We start from the raw sequence: 16,797 nt of genomic DNA, 5'->3' as shown, positions 1-16,797 counted from the left end.
TTTGAAATATTGATCATTTTTGTTGTTGTTTATTCAGATCCCTGTGACGCTTCTATTCCTTTCATGTTTTGTTTCCCCATTTCCCTCTTTTGGGTACAGATGCAATTTCAATCCTACAATGCCATTTCAGAATATGCTAGCCAAATTAGAATACCAGAACTTTGGCTAAGTATCTTCATGGATCAGATGATGATGGTTCCACAATATATTTATGTATTTGGTTTACATAAATGTGTCTGGCCACACTAATAGCCACGATAACTATTTGTGTGGTGGACACAGTAATCAAATCAGCCGTGCAATTCTTTTGATATAATTATTAACTGTCTCATGAAAAGGTTCAGCTAGGTATAATCTTTTCATTGTCTCGATGTGAAGATATCTTTATCAGTTGTCATGCATTATATGCTTATCATCAAAATATGCAGAACTATAGTGAAATTGAGCATTCTTTATACTTGGACTTTAAGAAAACGGACCAAATTTTATACTCTGTTAGAAACTAGTCATCATAAATTTGAACCGGAAAACAAGTGTAGTATGGCTAACTTCTAAGTTGTCTGATACCAGTACAGCTTACACTTATTGGTAATTCCCATTTTGCCTCATAAGGATGTCATGCCATTTTATCATGCCATAACCCTTAGCGCGTACTTTCTTCTTGACGCATTTGGTGAAATTGTATGTATGTGTCTGTGTCTCTATGTTTACTATATTATCATCCTTCAATTGGGAGAATGTTAACCCTTCTTTGCTTTCCCTTCTATCTGTTGCAGGAAAAATAAATTGGAAAGCGAAAATCATTATAGGTAACAAGTTCAGTTTTCTTTCATTTTTTTCTTTATTTTTTTCACATTTATTTCGTTAAAAGTCATATAATAATGGAAATATGATATGCTTGCTCTTTGTGAATTAATCAAATCTCAATCCGTATATACTGAAATTGTATGAACAATTTCGATAATCTTTAAATAAATTATCACCTTGATTGTTTTGAATTCAAGATTTGTCCTTATCTTATTAAAAAAATTTCACTTTTTTTTAGTTTAGTGATACATGTCAATTTGAAACATGTTCTAAATTTAACTAAATTTTATTAGCACTTTTGCATTTGTTTTAAGGTTACACTAAATAAAAATGATTATCGACTACAATCAAAATCAAATATATATTTGAAGATCAATACAAAACACAATTAATAAATTTTAATAAATTTTAAGATAGCTATATTAAAATATATATATATATATATATATATATATATATATATATATATATATATATATATACTAATAAATTAAGAAAAAATTATTGATCTTATTTAACAAGACAATTCAAAATTCAATACATTTTTTTTCTTTTATATTAATTTTCAAAAATTTAATATTTTCATAAATTTGAAAACAATACATAATTTTTGTATTAAATTTTAAACAAGAAACTAAGACTAATTTAATAAAAAATTTCAAATAAACAAAATTCAAGTACATGTAATTACGAATTATAAAAAAAAATACAATATATATCAAATATGTAAAAAAAAATACATTAAACATAAAAAAATACTTATATACAAATATACATTACGTGGGAGTGTGAAACTAGTTGTAACTAGGTTCTCAAATGTTTAAGGTATGAAGAGAGGAACTAGAAACCTGAAAATAAAAATACACAAGCATTTTAGCAGATGCCAAAAATTAAAAACAAAAAAAAATTACATGGACCAGCGTTTGTAACAATGGTAGGTGGCGGTAAGAGGCTGGCAATGACAAACATTTTATTCATCCTTAGTACAAGAACAATGAACAGTCACATATCAATCTTAAAAATCTAGGTGTTTCGGTTTTGTTGTTAAAATTTTCTTTGGCAAAAAAATTATGAAAGAATTGGAAAATATAAATTTGTTTTTCATTTTCTAAAAATATAGGTCACGAAACCTACTATCTTACATAAGATTTTGATGATGATTTTAAGCCTTACATTTTTGCGTCTCTTCAACACTTGTATGAAAAACAACATTTAAAATTAACAAATACAAAATTGACTAATATAACTTGTTGTTCTTTTATCATCATATCTAAATAGTTGAATTTCCCAAGCATTGGAAATTAGCTTAAGTGTTTTCATTCTTATTTCTTTTGGTTAAGTTTATAGAAGGCAGTTAATGTTTCTTATAACTCGTAACTCCTCTAATATATCTATTAACACAGCTACTACAAGTGGAGCCATGGGAATATTCATGATATGCCTCGTAATAGGTTGTAGAAAATGTATCTCATCAATAAGAAAGGAAAATTTTCAGATTACTAATGAGCAAGATATTGAAGTATTCTTAAAAGATCATGGAACTCTAGCACAAAAGAAATACAGATTTTCAGAAGTCAAGAAAATGACCAACAACTTCACAGTTAAATTGGGTGAAGGTGGGTTTGGTGTTGTATACAAAGGAGAGTTACGCGATGGTTACCATGTGGCTGTAAAAATATTAAGGGCATCCAAAGCAAATGGCAAAGACTTTATCAATGAGGTTGCCAGCATCAGTAGAACATCTCATGTTAATGTTGTCCAACTTCTTGGGTTCTGTTTGGAAGGAAAAAAGAAGGCCCTTATTTATGAATTCATGTCTAATGGTTCCCTCGACAAGTTCATCAGTAATAAGGGACTAGAAAGAACTTCATCTTTGACTTGGGATAATCTGTTGCAAATTGCAAAAGGTATAGCCAAAGGATTAGAGTACCTGCACAAGGGATGCAACACTCGTATTTTACATTTTGACATAAAACCACATAACATTCTTTTGGATGACAACTTCTGTCCCAAGATATCAGACTTTGGGCTTGCAAAACTTTGTCCTGGGAAAGAGAGCACAATTTCAGTTTCATATGCGAGAGGAACAATAGGATATGTAGCTCCTGAAGTGTGCAACAAATATTTTGGTGGAGTATCACAAAAATCTGATGTGTATAGCTATGGAATGATGCTACTAGAAATAGTGGGAGTGAGGAATAATATTAATGTTGAAGCCACCGAAACAAGTGAATACTTCCCAGATTGGATATACCGAAAGCTGGAGCAGGACCAAGATTTGAGAAGTGATGATGTGATAGCGAAAAAAGAAGAAGAGACAGAAAGGAGAATGATTGCAGTTAGTTTGTGGTGCATTCAAACGTTTCCAAAGGATAGACCTACTATGAGTAGAGTAATCGAAATGTTAGAAGGCAACATGAATTCTCAAGAAATACCCCCAAAACCTGTTCTTTCTTCTCCAACAATTGGATTGGTTCCAGAATTGACCACTAGTTCCTTTCAGTCTGAGTAGATCTTAAAAGTTGTTTTTTAAAGAAGATCTGTCAACTTAATTATGTTTCAGTTGTAATATTATATATATATATATATATATATATATATATATATATATAATTATATATATAAGTTGTGGACCAAGCTGAGGGGTGTATTTACATGATGCAACGAAATAGAAGTTGCTGGGGGCGACGGTTATGATGAATATGTAGTTTCGTGCAGCATCGCCCAAATGAATCTGATGCTCTCCAAGAGTGCAGCTATTACCAATCAATACTTCATTTTTATTTAAAAAAATTTCCTTTTCTCTTGACAAATTATCGTGTTTCTTTTATGACTTGTATCCTTCCTTCCAAGGTTTCTTTCCCACCAAGTCTCATAAAGCTTGGGTTTGGTATTGTTGGTATATCAATTGTCCTAACTCTTCGTATACCTTGAAACCAACACAGTGGAATTAGTATTTTCTTAGGGATATATGTTGAGGGAATCGAGAAAATAATTGAATTGAAGAAATCATCTTACACATTGTTATAGGGATGGAAAATAAATGTGTCAAGAAGCTAAGTAGGATCAAGATGAAGAATCGGACATTGTTAAGACAAAAAAAACTTGACTAGGATAAAAAGACATGGAAAGAAACTAAATCAAAGTAGAGAAACATAAAGAGGAGCAATTGAAGCATAGATTAAAGTTAATTCGAGAAAAAGGTTGTATACATTAAAGGCTACAGATCGTGAAATCAATTAGGATATCTAACCTTAAGTGGATAGTTTAAGGTTGTTATTTTAATATATGTATTTTATTTTTTTTTATTGGGTCGAGTAACTCACAAAATAAGAGAAAAATATAAATAGATAGATCTAATATAAACAGAAGGTGAAAAATTGTGAATAAAGTTTCAAACATTTTAAGAACGTCACAAACAGAAAGAAATGACAAATCCAATTTTGATTGTGACAATTCGAATAATCACTTTTATTGATTTAATTTACTAGTTCTTGTTTTATCTTTGAAAATTTATTTTTCTGCAAACCCTTCACTTCCATTATCTTCTTCCTCTATGATTCTTCATTTTTCTTTTTTCGTCTCACTTGTGAAAAGATAACAGAAACACAAAAAATATGAGTATTGAAAATAAATGTGTTGATTGAAGTCTATATTAAAAGGAAATTCATTAATTTAAAGATCTTGATAATTGTGATTCATGATATAAGTAGATTGTTCATTATATTCACTCTAAAAGTGGATTGTTCATCATATTCACTTTGTGCAATGTTCAGTTTTGAAAAACTAGGCATATGACAGAAGTGCTGACTTCTGATTTTAAGTGCATTTTAGATTTTTAGTGTCAAGCAAAAATTTGGTTTCTTAACATAAATTATACCATTGATGACTTGGGTGATAGATTATCCGTTGATGGAGTTGGTTGATATGAGAACATTCAAAGCTTCACATTAAAAAAAACTGTGCAAAAATTTCAGCTAGCTATCCACTTATTTGTACTATGCTACCCAGTTAATTGTGAAGTTTGTTATGAGGTTTTTTTCTTTAAAGAGTGAGTATGTTGATACAGTTTGTGTTTATAATTGGTGCCACCCATGACCTTAGTAGTAAATTAGTAGTTAATGAAATTAGTTGATGTAAGAACCTTTAAAGATTCACGTTAAGGAAAAGTTGTGCAAAAATTACAACATACCTATCCACTTATTTATACTATGCTACCCTATTAATGCTCATGTCTGATATGACACAGTAAGTGCACTGATGAAGTTTGTGGATTCCATTTCTTATATGTCTTCGTTACGTCACACTAAATTGTCATGAGTGTATTAATAGTTTTCTTCTTAGAGTTTTAATAGATATATAATAGATTGTGTCATGGATTTCACTTTACTTACTACAAACTGTTCCAAACAATGAAAATGAACCAATCACCGAAGAATCAGATTGTCACTCAAAATGAAAAACTGATAAAACCAAAAGAGTTCGCTCCTAATAACCTAGATTTTGGGAGCTCAATAAAAGCGAATCAGAGAGCAACCATAAAACACACCAATGAGGTATGGTCGACTGCAACGAAGATTTGCAAAAGGAGAAGTCGAAAGTTTGAAACCAGGGCATTCGTTTTCTAAAATTTCATTTCCACGTCAATATAAAATAAATTCAAAAATATAATAAAATGTACTAATCAGTACACGTGGTCATATCAAAATCTTGTTGTGTGTTGACATATTTTTTTCCAGAGAATGATCATACCCCCACAATACCTAACACTACTGCACCAAGGGTGGTGCATTTCATGATTGTGATTACTGTATGGGACATTGACGTTGGCCACATTAAAGTTTATTCAACCGTTGGTGCTGACAAAAAGTGCTTCTGTAGCCTTCATTTACGAGAGAGAGAGAGAGAGAGAGTTGGGAGGGAAGTGAGAAGAAGTGTGAGAATGGATGATAAGTATAGTCACATCCACACCTCTCCCCTTGCCTTCGCACTCACCGTCTCTTTATTACTCTTCATCGCTTTGCCATACTCCCACTCTCAACCACCACCACCGCTCTGTGCTCAGCAGTTATACAGGTGCAACTGGAACGTTTCCGCCATCTTCGATCCTCCCTGGGAAAAGATTCCACCCTCTCAATGTAACGGCCCCAACAAATCATTCCTGCTCACCTGCCATGCTCATTATGAATCTCAAAATTTCACAGTGAAAGATATCGACAACACCACTCACACCATGAAACTGATGCCAAGACCCCCTGTCGACCATGTCTGTTCTACTCACCTTTTTGACGGCTACCAGAACTTCGATTACGATAACTTCAACAGCACTCTGCTCCAGTATAACGCGTCAGTGCGTAAAATCATCATATTTGAGCATTGTCCTACAATCCCAAATTTCCCTTTAAAACGCAAGTTTACGTGCGCGGATGTTGTGTATTATTTTGAGGAGGGGTACACGGAAAAGGAGATGCTCCACAAATACCCACCGCTTAAGGATTGCAATAGACGTTTGAACGTGCCTGCTGCCGGTCCTCTGGATCGTTACGATGACACTGATGACGGAGCTGGAGTTCTGGAAGAAGCTCTCAATGATGCGTTTAAGGTCAACTATAGTATTCCTCGTGGCTGCACAAGATGCAGAGAAAGTGACGAAAGTTGCTCACCGTATGGTTATGGTTATGATGAACGTCTAGTTTCATGCAACTATTGCCCAAATGAACAGTGTTCTCTCGACACAGGTAAGTCTTCTCTCTCTTTTTTTTCAATTTTCCGCCTCTCATATCTTACGTATCAGTGCCACAAAACAACGACATGTAAAATGGGATGTGGTTAGTAATAATGAGAGTGCAAAAAGAAAAACCGCACTTAATTATCACTTGGGTGGAACTAAACCAACCTAGGGTCCAATCGATCATGATGCTTTCTTCTTGATATTATTAAAGAATTAATATTGCTAAACTATTTCTCCACTTATTCTTGTTTACTTTAACTTGGTGCTCAAACCAAATCATCCACTCGTGCTAAATCACAGAATATTACTCAATATTTAAATATTTCTCTTTAGACTTTTCATAACTTATCAATTATACGATCCAGATTGCTCTACCTATATTTATTTCTTAAAAATATCTACAAAAAAATTTGTTCAAACATTTCCACATGCACACCATAATAAAATCTCATAGGTGATTTATTGTATTTGAATTAATCCATTGCATTTATTGACGTCAAACTTGAGTACGAAGTCGAACATTAGATATAAATGAGAAATAAATACAAAATTACATATAAACATATATGAATTTATTCTAATAACTATCCTATATAAATTTGGATAATCATTGTGGGGGTAGCATTGTCATTGTTGCCATAGTTTCATTTTTATTATTTACATCATTGTTATAATTGTAATTGTAGTACATAGCCATTATTGTTATCTTATTGTTCTTTAAAATATCAATAATCACTACCGTCGTTATTACACGTTATTAATATTTAGTGTTTATCAAGTTGCACAATAAACATCACATACGTTTACGGTTTATCTTATATTGTTATCTTATTCCTTTTTCATATTCTATCGTATTATAGTGTTGTCTTCATTCTATCCTATTGTATCCTATCCTTTATTAAAATGTCACGTCATATTATTCATTATGTATTATTTGTATATATTTCTTTTAACTACTTGCGTTTTTCTTTCCCTCAATGTTGTAGATGTCATTTTATACGCGATGATCGTCATAGGTAATAACACAATTTCCTTTCATACATATTGTTTTTTGTTTCGTATGTTTCATATATATACTCATTGTTGACTTTTGTAGAATCAAACTATTTATTAGTTGAGAACTATAAAATTGATTTAGTGATAAAATGGGAAGAGAGAACGTGAGAGGTTTGAATTCAACTTTTTCACTGTTAATTTAGAAATATAAGATTGATATAGTAGGTTTAGAAGAAAAGTTACGAGAAATTATAGATTCAAATTTCTCACTAATAAGTTATAACAAAATTTAAATATCTGGAAAAAAATATATAAAAAATCTTGAGACCTAGACAAAAACCCATAAAAAGGTTAAGATAAACGAAAAGCTAGAAGCCTACTTCTATTTCCCTAGAAGCCATACCTATCAAATTAGGACAGTTCGTCCACAGTGGTTAAGTTATTAGTTGGCCAATATCTTAACCTAGGTATGACCTTCCAGAAAATTTTGGGAGCAAAAAAGAAAAAAGAAAAAGATGCATGTACTTTATTAGATATAAGAGGAGTGTAGAAGTTTATTAGGATCAAAGTATCATGGTCCAAAAATTAAATAAAAAACTAAAATGGTGTTTAAGGAAAAAAATATATAATATATTAAGCCCATAGAATATTTAACCATGACAAATCTTTTATCCATCCAGTACCAGAACAATGATAGTCACATACCAAACTTACAAATCTAGGTGTTTCGATTTTGATTTTCAAAAAAAGCATTGACAAAAAAATATATGAAAGAATTGGAAAACATAATTTTGTTTTCAATTTTCTAAAATAAAGGTCATGAAACATATACTATCTTACACAAGATTTTGATGATGATTTTAAGCCATATGTTTTGCGTCTCTTCAACACTTGTTTGGAAAAGAAAACGTTTAAAATTAGCTACCGTATTTGTTTTTTTATCGTAACTCCTGTAATATATATATATTAACACAGGTACTTTCATTGGAGCAATAGGAATATTGATATGCCTCGTAATAGGTTGTAGAAAATGTATGTCATCAAGAAGAACGGCTAATGAGCAAGATATTGAAGTATTCTTAAGAGATCATGGAACTCTAGCACAAAAGAAATATAAATTTTCAGAAGTCAAGAAAATGACCAAGAACTTCACAGTTAAACTGGGTGAAGGTGGGTTTGGTGTTGTATACAAAGGAGAGTTACGCAATGGTTACCATGTGGCTGTAAAATTATTAACGGCATCAAAAGGAAATGGCAAAGACTTTATGAACGAGGTTGCCAGTATCAGTAGAACTTCTCATGTTAATATTGTCCAACTTCTTGGATTCTGTTTAGAAGGAAAGAAGAAAGCCCTTATTTATGAATTCATGCCTAATGGTTCCCTCGACAAGTTTATCGGTAATAAGGGACTAGAAAGCACTCCATCCTTGAGTTGGGATAATCTGTTGCAAATTGCAAAAGGGATAGCGAGAGGACTAGAGTACCTGCACAAGGGATGCAACACTCGTATTTTACACTTTGACATAAAACCACATAACATTCTTTTGGATGACAACTTCTGTCCCAAGATATCAGACTTTGGGCTTGCAAAACTTTGTCCTGGGAAAGAGAGCACTATTTCAGTTTCAGATGCGAGAGGAACAATAGGATATGTAGCTCCTGAAGTGTGCAACAAACATTTTGGTGGAGTTTCACAAAAATCTGATGTGTATAGCTATGGAATGATGCTACTAGAAATAGTGGGAGTGAGGAACAATGTTAATGAAGAAACCACTGAAACAAGTGAATACTTCCCAGATTGGATATACCGAAAGCTGGAGGAAGACCAAGATTTGAGAAGTGATATAGTCACAGAAGAAAAAGAGACAGAAAGGAGAATGATTACAGTTAGTTTGTGGTGCATTCAAACGTTTCCAAAAGATAGACCAACTATGAGTAGAGTAATAGAAATGTTAGAAGGCAACATGAATTCCCAAGAAATACCCCCAAAACCTGTTCTTTCTTATCCCTCCACTGGATTGGTGCCAGAATGGACCACTAGTTCCTTGCAGTCTGAGTAGATCTTAAAAGTTATTATTCAAAGAAGATCACTCAACATAATTATGTTTTATTTGTAACATCTCAAGTCAACGTTCAATATTGACTTTTATAACACCTTCTGTTTGATATATATGCTATAGAATTTTCAACGTTTTTCCCATATCTTCAACGCCATTTATTTTAATAGCCATCAATGTAGTTGGGAACTTGAGTTAGTTTGAGTTATAAAGAGATTGTCGTTGTGTAGTTGATCATTTGCCTCACTGACAAACGAGGCCTCTGACATTGTTCTCCTGCAAATTAAGGCCCCTCTCAGATTTCTACCATGCCTCTTCCTCTTGTTTCATCTCCTTCTACCATCATCAGCACCCTTTTCTTCTTATCACTCCTCTTCCAAACATATTTATCTAGTCATGCTGCAAGGTCTCCAGCACCAACACCTACAGTAATACCAGAAAATTCACCGTTACTACCCTTTTTCCCTTATTATTATTTCTCTCCACCAGAGTCTCCACGTGCTCAGAGTATGTTTTCTTCCTTCTCTAGTTTTTATTATGTTCTCCTGCTATAATCTTATTCTTTTCAATGGTGCCATTCAACTTCTTTTTCATAAGGATCTAAATACCTTACATGTTAAACATGTTGAGAAGTGAAAAATCACGTCCAGGATGTAAAAGGCCTCTAATTTATGAATACTAAATAGACTCCATTGCTTTCTCCCATACAAATTTCGATGATCGGGCAGCATCTACCTGGGATTTTGTAAATCAACACTGAAACTATAATAATTTTTTTAGACACAAAAAATAAAGTATGGAAGATATTGAAATAAGCGTATGAAAAGACATGTAGTGCATATATTATTGTATGTCTAAATTTGTTTTTAACTGCAATTCTGATTGTTCGTATGTATCTAAAAATTGTTCATGTAGTGCATATATTATTGTAAGATATATAATTATTAAGAAAAGACATGGAAAAGAGAATCGCTCAAGACAAAATTTCTTGTATATCCTTTTAAGAGGGGCAAGTTTGACCTATTATGAAATTATTACTTATATACTCACAGTCTAAGCATACATGTGTTGTTTTTTATGGTCTAAAATTATTGGGACCCGTCCTTAACATCATGCACGACAATAAAGTATTATCCATCCTTTTTCTACTTTTCCTTCTTTTACTTTCGTTTTACAAGATGCATGAGCATGTAACACCAATCATTCAGAAGAGGAAGAATTTTTCATTAATAATATAGTTTCTAGTTTAGCAGCTCATCTCGACAAGTGATCATTTAAAAATTAAATCAACAATGATATTTTGACAATTTTTATTTCATATATAACAATTTCACACTTTTATTATTATAATAATAAATTGATAATATAATATTTAAAAATTATTTATTAACTTAGATATATTATTATAATTAGTTATGAAGTAATTGTATATTCGTAAAAAGAATCCTTTATTGAAATTAAACAGCATCGTAAGTGATATATATATATATATATATATATATATATATATATATATATATATGTTTTTAACAGAGTTGTTGATTGTATTTATGAGTAAATGTAGATGTTTTCCTCCTTTTGTGGTCCAACACGTATTTCACCATCATGGACATCATTTTCTGCTTTCTGCTACTTTTGAGATTTTTAAAGTATCAAAATTGCGAAGCAGACTTTGATTTCTTCAATTATTCTTATTTTTCCTAAAATATGGTTGCTCAAACAAAATCATCCACTATTTTGATTTACCCCTTGTAGTAACGAAACATTAATAAATTTTAAAATATTACTCTTTAGTGCTTTTTTATAGCTTTTAGTCATGACCTTGCAATATTTGTATACATGACTATATATCTAAATTCTTATCTATTCAATGGAGCTATATACATACGGTTGCATTCCGATACAAAAGCTATTCCTTAAACGAGTGTCAGCTTATGGTCAATGCGCCATTTAGCATGAATGCTTCTGTTAATTTCACTGGCTTATTGAGAATGAATTACATTGAGAGTAGATTTTGAAGATAGGGTTTCTTTTGAATTGGACTGCACCTTATTGCGAGTACTGTGAGAAAAGTGGTGGACGTTGTGGATTTGATGGCAATCAGTTTCTCTGTTTCTGCAAGGATAAGTCCTACTTAAACGTGTCTAGTCACACTAATTGTTGGAAGTCTTACGTCGACTAGAGATAAGATAAAATTATAATATATAAGAGGGGTGCAAACTTCATCTTACAAGTCGATTTTATAGGTTGAATTAGGCTTAAAACCACTTTCTAATATGGTATCAGAATCATGGTTAAAGCCTATCCTACCAATATATTTTTCAATTGTCATGCATTATATACTTATCATCAAAATATGCAGAGGACCAAATTCTATACTAAGTTAGAAACTAATCATCATAGATTTGAATCGAAAAACAAGTATAGAATGACTAACTTCTAAGTTGTTTGATACCAGTGCAACTTAAACTAATTGGTAATTCCCATTTTGCCTCATAATGTCATGCCATAACCCTTAGCGCGTACTTTCTTCTTGAGGCATCGGTGAAATTGTATGTTTGTATCTGTGTGTTTATGTTTACTATATTATCATCCTTGCATTGGGAGAATGCTAACCCATCTTTGCTTTCCCTTCTATCCGTTGCAGGACGAATGAATTGGAGAACGAAAATCATTATAGGTAATTAGGTTTAGTTTTCTTTCATTTTTTTTCTTAATTTTTTTCACATATATTTCATTAATAGTCATATAATAATTGAAATTTGCTATGCTTACCGTCATAATGAGTGTGAATGCATGGTAAATTAATTCAATCTCGATCCATACGGATAGTGCAATAATTTACACAATATCAATAATTTTTAAATGAATGATCACCTCAATCACTTTTGTATTCAAGATTTGATCCTATTTCACTTAAAAGATTCACTTTGGTTAGTTTAGTGGTACATATCAATTTTAAACATGTCTTAAATTTAACAAAATTTTGTCAGGATTTTGAGTTATCCAAAGTGATTATCAACCATAATCAAATATGATTCAACAATCTTTACAAAACACAATTGATAAATTTTAATGAAATTTAAGATATGTATATTAAAATATGTATGTGTCAATAAACTAAAAAAAGTGATAAATCTTCTTAAATTGTTCAACCGGACAATTCAAGATTCAATACATAATTAATACGATTTTCTCTTATATTATTTTTTAGAAAATTCAATTTTTTCATAAAATTTGGAGAGAGTATATAACTTTTGTATTAAATCTCAACCAAAAAACTAAGGCTCACTTAATAAAAATTCTCAAATAAACAAAATACAACCACATATAATTGCGAATATTTTTCAAATTTCCTTTTATACCTATTGTTTCGTTATGCTTCATACCCACACACTCTCACACACATATACCAATCTTAAAAGTCAAGGGGTTTCCATTTTTGTTTTCAAAAAAGCTTTTGTGAAAGCATTGGAAAGAATAAATCTATTTTCCATTTTCCCAATTAAAGTTAATGAAACATGATATTTTAAATAATATTTTTAGTTATAGAAGGCAGTTCAAATGTTTCTTATAGCTCGTAACTCCTCTAATATATCTATTAACACAGGTACTGCAAGTGGAGCAATGGGGATATTCATGATATGCCTCATAATAGGTTGCAGAAAACGCATCTCATCAATAAGAAAGACAAAATTTCATATTACTAATGAGCAAGATATTGAAGTATTCTTAAAAGATCATGGAACTCTAGCACAAAAGAAATATACATTTTCAGAAGTCAAGAAAATCACCAAGAACTTCACCGTTAAGCTGGGTGAAGGTGGGTTTGGTGTTGTATACAAAGGAGAGTTACGCAATGGTTACCATGTGGCTGTAAAAATATTAAGGGCATCGAAAGGAAATGGCAAAGACTTTATCAATGAGGTTGCCAGCATCAGTAGAACATCTCATGTTAATGTTGTCCAACTTCTTGGATTCTGTTTAGAAGGAAAGAAGAAAGCCCTTATTTATGAATTCATGCCTAATGGTTCCCTCGACAAGTTTATCGGTAATAAGGGACTAGAGAGCACTTCATCTTTGAGTTGGGATAATCTGTTGCAAATTGCGAAAGGGATAGCCAGAGGATTAGAGTACCTGCACAAGGGATAATAGAAATGTTAGAAGGTAACATGAATTCTCAAGAAATACCCCCAAAACCTGTTCTTTCTTATCCCTCAACTGGATTGGTGGCAGAATGGACCACTAGTTCCTTGCAGTCTGAGTAGATCTTGAAAGTTGTTTTTTTAAAGATCACTCAACACAGTAATGTTTCAGTTGTAATATCTCAAATCAAGGTTTGATATTGATTTTTATAATATAGATTAATCAGTTGGAATATTCATATGTATCATATTTAGAAATGAGCATGTGATTTTAAATTTGTATAAATAATATGTATATATAAAAACAAAATTAGAATGGCCGGAGTATTTCTGACAGTCATGTCTTGACAGGGGGAAGATCACAACTTTAATAAAATGTCAGAAATTTGATAAAATTTGACATCTTAAAAACAGAGGAGGCATAGAACAAGGTAATGATAACTAACGAAGGACCTACAAATGAATTTCTGAAGAAAAATCTAATTTCCTTAGATTCTAACGTGGGTTAGAACTGTCGTGGCAAACAAAAATCACGCGTCATTAATGTGTAATGTATACTGTTTGGAGCAGAAAATATTAATATGATATGATTAGAGACAAATTTATAGAGAATTCTAATGACAGAAAAATTATTCGAAATAAAGATTAACCTACGAGGGAAAAGAACAAAAGCAAAAGTAACCAAGAGATTCATTGGATTAAGAGAAGTTGTTGGGGCTAAGAAATGAAGTTTTTGGATAGAAATTAAATTAATTATGGAGAAATGTGATGAATGTTTTGTAAATGATTTAAAAAGTGATATAAATAATATACTGTGGTGAAATAAGTAAAAATGGGAGAGACGAGATTCGGTATGTAGAATGTATAATTGGGTGTGATTAATTAGTAAAATTGACACTTTTTTCTCGATTAAAATAAAAACTGAAGCTTATCTAAGATAAAAAAGAATTATGACTTGGAAACTAAACACTATCACAAGTCATTATGGTTATATTTGTAATTTTAAATTTCAAGTAAAAGAAAATTTAACCCCCTAAATTTACCATTTTCTATAAATATTCAGACCTCAAAATCCGTTTTTCTTACTTGATTTTCAAATTTTATCCAATCTATATATGTTTAATTTTGTTCTAATTAATTCTTCAATTGTTCTCTTTATTTTATATATATACACCTAAAACTTTAATTTTATCATAATTATTTCTTAAAGTATATTTCTCATAAATAACCTTCTTTATGTTAAATATATCTTTATTAAACTGCTGCTGGTAGTGTTATTATTATTTTCTAACTCAGAGTTTTCAAAATATTATTTACAAAAAAATTACTTAGTCTTAAAATATAATTATAGCACAATTAAACTTTCATGTATTTATTAAAACAATTTAAGAATTAATTGAAACAAAATTAAAAATCAGTATATATATACACGGAAAAAAGTTTTAGATCAATAAAATTAAATTTTATGATGTTTTTATCTATAAAAAAACAAAACTTCAGAAGCTTAAATGTGCTTTTCTCTGTGAATAAGCTTTAGTTTCTCGGCTTCATTTATTTTTTTGTCCCACAAAATATTGCCTGATTTTAGCACATTTCTCTTTCCAATTTACATATTCTTCATATGTTTTTAGCTTACACATATTTACTCAAAAAATAACTGCGTGGTTTTTCAGTTACTTGCTTTTGTTGACCAGACTCTGAAGTTGACTGCATATTTTTCCAGGTCTTGACGTGCTTTTTTCTCTTGGTCCCTACATTTATTAGCTGGTTTGTTCTGTCTTGTTTCACTTGACCCAGTCAACATGAAAATATTTAATTATTAAGTGCAGTGGAAATATATAAAAGATAATCAATTATGTTATAAAAGTTATATAATCTGAGTGATTTGATAAAACAAAAATTGACAAAAGAAGTATGTCTTCATCGTCTTTAAAATTAGTTTTCCTTTACTCATTTTAACAAAATTACATATATCACTCCACCTTCATTCTCCTCCTCTGGAAAATAAATCATCAGTTATCACTTCTTATTTTTTGAGTTATTTTCGTTTACAAATATGTCTTTGTAATCTGTTTATAATTTTCGTGAATAAGCTATGCCTAAATTTTTAAGCACTAGATTTTTAAATAAGAATTGAAGACGATGCACCTCTTTGTATTAGAATTGTTAAAATCAAAATGTTTTGATTTGTGTTAAGAAAACAAGTACTCAGTTCGATAGAATGATTCCTTTGGATTTAGTTATTTAGTTTGAACAGAGGTTTATAATCTAGAACAAGCATTTGAGTACTGTGAAATGATAGTAAGTTTTAATGTTGAAATCAAACGTATAATATAAGATTTAAAATGTAATGTAACAATGAGAAAATTGAACACTAAGGTAGAAAATTCGTTTATATTGGACCCATATGCTTCTTTCCTGTCATAAATTTTAAGATTGCGCTGTAAGGTGAAGTTGAAAGATTTGTATAATTCCTCTTCCAAAAGGTAGGTGATTGTAAAAGTAGACAGAATGTTTTCTTTTTATCTTGAACAATATTTCAACAAAATTTTCTCATCTACTTTTGCAGGAAATTCGGACCAAAAGAAGAAAGTCATTATTTTAAATCTATATTTCGTTGTATACCTTCCCATTCAATAGTTCCCTGAATATTTATGACACACATACACTATTTTCTTGAGCTTGTCTCTTATCTCCATAATTTTATAGTCCTAATCATGGAAAAAAATATTTACGTGTATTCTCTCTGATGAATTTAAATTATCTTAATAGTTTCCACTAAATATTTGTTATCGATTTTCAATAAATTTTCATAGAGTTGGAATAGTTAAAGTTTGTTTATATTTAACTTCACTAACCATAACTCTTTTATTTATATTTGAGATTAGAGACTGAAGACATTCCTCGTAAGTAAATCTTCACTGCTGTCCCTATTTGTCTGCTAACAGGTGTTACAGGTTCAGCAATTGCAGTAGTGTTGATATTAATTTCAATTTTGAGTGCAAGATATAAATCCCCAACCTGGCAAGCAAATTTTGGCTTGGCTTCAAAAAGTAATCAA

At 30.9% G+C, this 16,797-nt stretch overlaps 3 protein-coding genes across 3 annotated transcripts; all 3 read left to right on the top strand.

Moving 5' to 3' along the window:
• The first annotated feature begins 6 nt into the window (after positions 1–6).
• On the top strand, positions 7–3,389 carry LOC148190567 (LEAF RUST 10 DISEASE-RESISTANCE LOCUS RECEPTOR-LIKE PROTEIN KINASE-like 2.5). The gene is made up of 2 exons (XM_088102810.1): positions 7–809; positions 2,211–3,389. The coding sequence occupies exons 1-2, from the start codon at positions 704–706 to the stop codon at positions 3,317–3,319; spliced, it is 1,215 nt and encodes a 404-aa protein (XP_087958936.1). The 5' UTR covers positions 7–703; the 3' UTR covers positions 3,320–3,389.
• Positions 3,390–5,454: 2,065 nt separating this feature from the next.
• Positions 5,455–9,725, top strand: LOC124821711 (LEAF RUST 10 DISEASE-RESISTANCE LOCUS RECEPTOR-LIKE PROTEIN KINASE-like 2.4). Its single transcript, XM_088102813.1, has 3 exons — positions 5,455–6,545; positions 7,525–7,554; positions 8,510–9,725. The coding sequence occupies exons 1-3, from the start codon at positions 5,603–5,605 to the stop codon at positions 9,592–9,594; spliced, it is 2,058 nt and encodes a 685-aa protein (XP_087958939.1). The 5' UTR covers positions 5,455–5,602; the 3' UTR covers positions 9,595–9,725.
• A 98-nt stretch (positions 9,726–9,823) lies between these two features.
• Positions 9,824–13,971, top strand: LOC148190566 (LEAF RUST 10 DISEASE-RESISTANCE LOCUS RECEPTOR-LIKE PROTEIN KINASE-like 2.5). Its single transcript, XM_088102812.1, has 3 exons — positions 9,824–10,098; positions 12,239–12,271; positions 13,202–13,971. Exons 1-3 carry the CDS (start codon positions 9,900–9,902, stop codon positions 13,741–13,743), a joined length of 774 nt encoding a protein of 257 aa, XP_087958938.1. The 5' UTR covers positions 9,824–9,899; the 3' UTR covers positions 13,744–13,971.
• Positions 13,972–16,797: the final 2,826 nt, after the last annotated feature.

This window comes from Vigna umbellata, unplaced genomic scaffold (genome assembly GCF_029865625.1).
Source record: "Vigna umbellata cultivar VRB3 unplaced genomic scaffold, Vumbellata_1.0 scaffold_761, whole genome shotgun sequence".
In the NCBI taxonomy this organism is placed as follows: domain Eukaryota; kingdom Viridiplantae; phylum Streptophyta; class Magnoliopsida; order Fabales; family Fabaceae; genus Vigna; species Vigna umbellata.
This window is presented reverse-complemented; position numbering and strand designations above follow the sequence as displayed.

Excerpts from the sequence above, each read along its gene's own strand:
- LOC148190567 (XM_088102810.1), top strand. The coding sequence starts at position 704 with ATGTTTACTATATTATCATCCTTCAATTGGGAGAATGTTAACCCTTCT. Across the intron at positions 810-2,210 it reads GAAAGCGAAAATCATTATAG|CTACTACAAGTGGAGCCATG; the intron begins GTAACAAGTTCA and ends CTATTAACACAG.
- LOC124821711 (XM_088102813.1), top strand. The coding sequence starts at position 5,603 with ATGATTGTGATTACTGTATGGGACATTGACGTTGGCCACATTAAAGTT. Across the intron at positions 6,546-7,524 it reads ACAGTGTTCTCTCGACACAG|ATGTCATTTTATACGCGATG; the intron begins GTAAGTCTTCTC and ends TCAATGTTGTAG. Across the intron at positions 7,555-8,509 it reads ATACGCGATGATCGTCATAG|GTACTTTCATTGGAGCAATA; the intron begins GTAATAACACAA and ends ATATTAACACAG.
- LOC148190566 (XM_088102812.1), top strand. The coding sequence starts at position 9,900 with ATGCCTCTTCCTCTTGTTTCATCTCCTTCTACCATCATCAGCACCCTT. Across the intron at positions 10,099-12,238 it reads AGAGTCTCCACGTGCTCAGA|GACGAATGAATTGGAGAACG; the intron begins GTATGTTTTCTT and ends TATCCGTTGCAG. Across the intron at positions 12,272-13,201 it reads GAGAACGAAAATCATTATAG|GTACTGCAAGTGGAGCAATG; the intron begins GTAATTAGGTTT and ends CTATTAACACAG.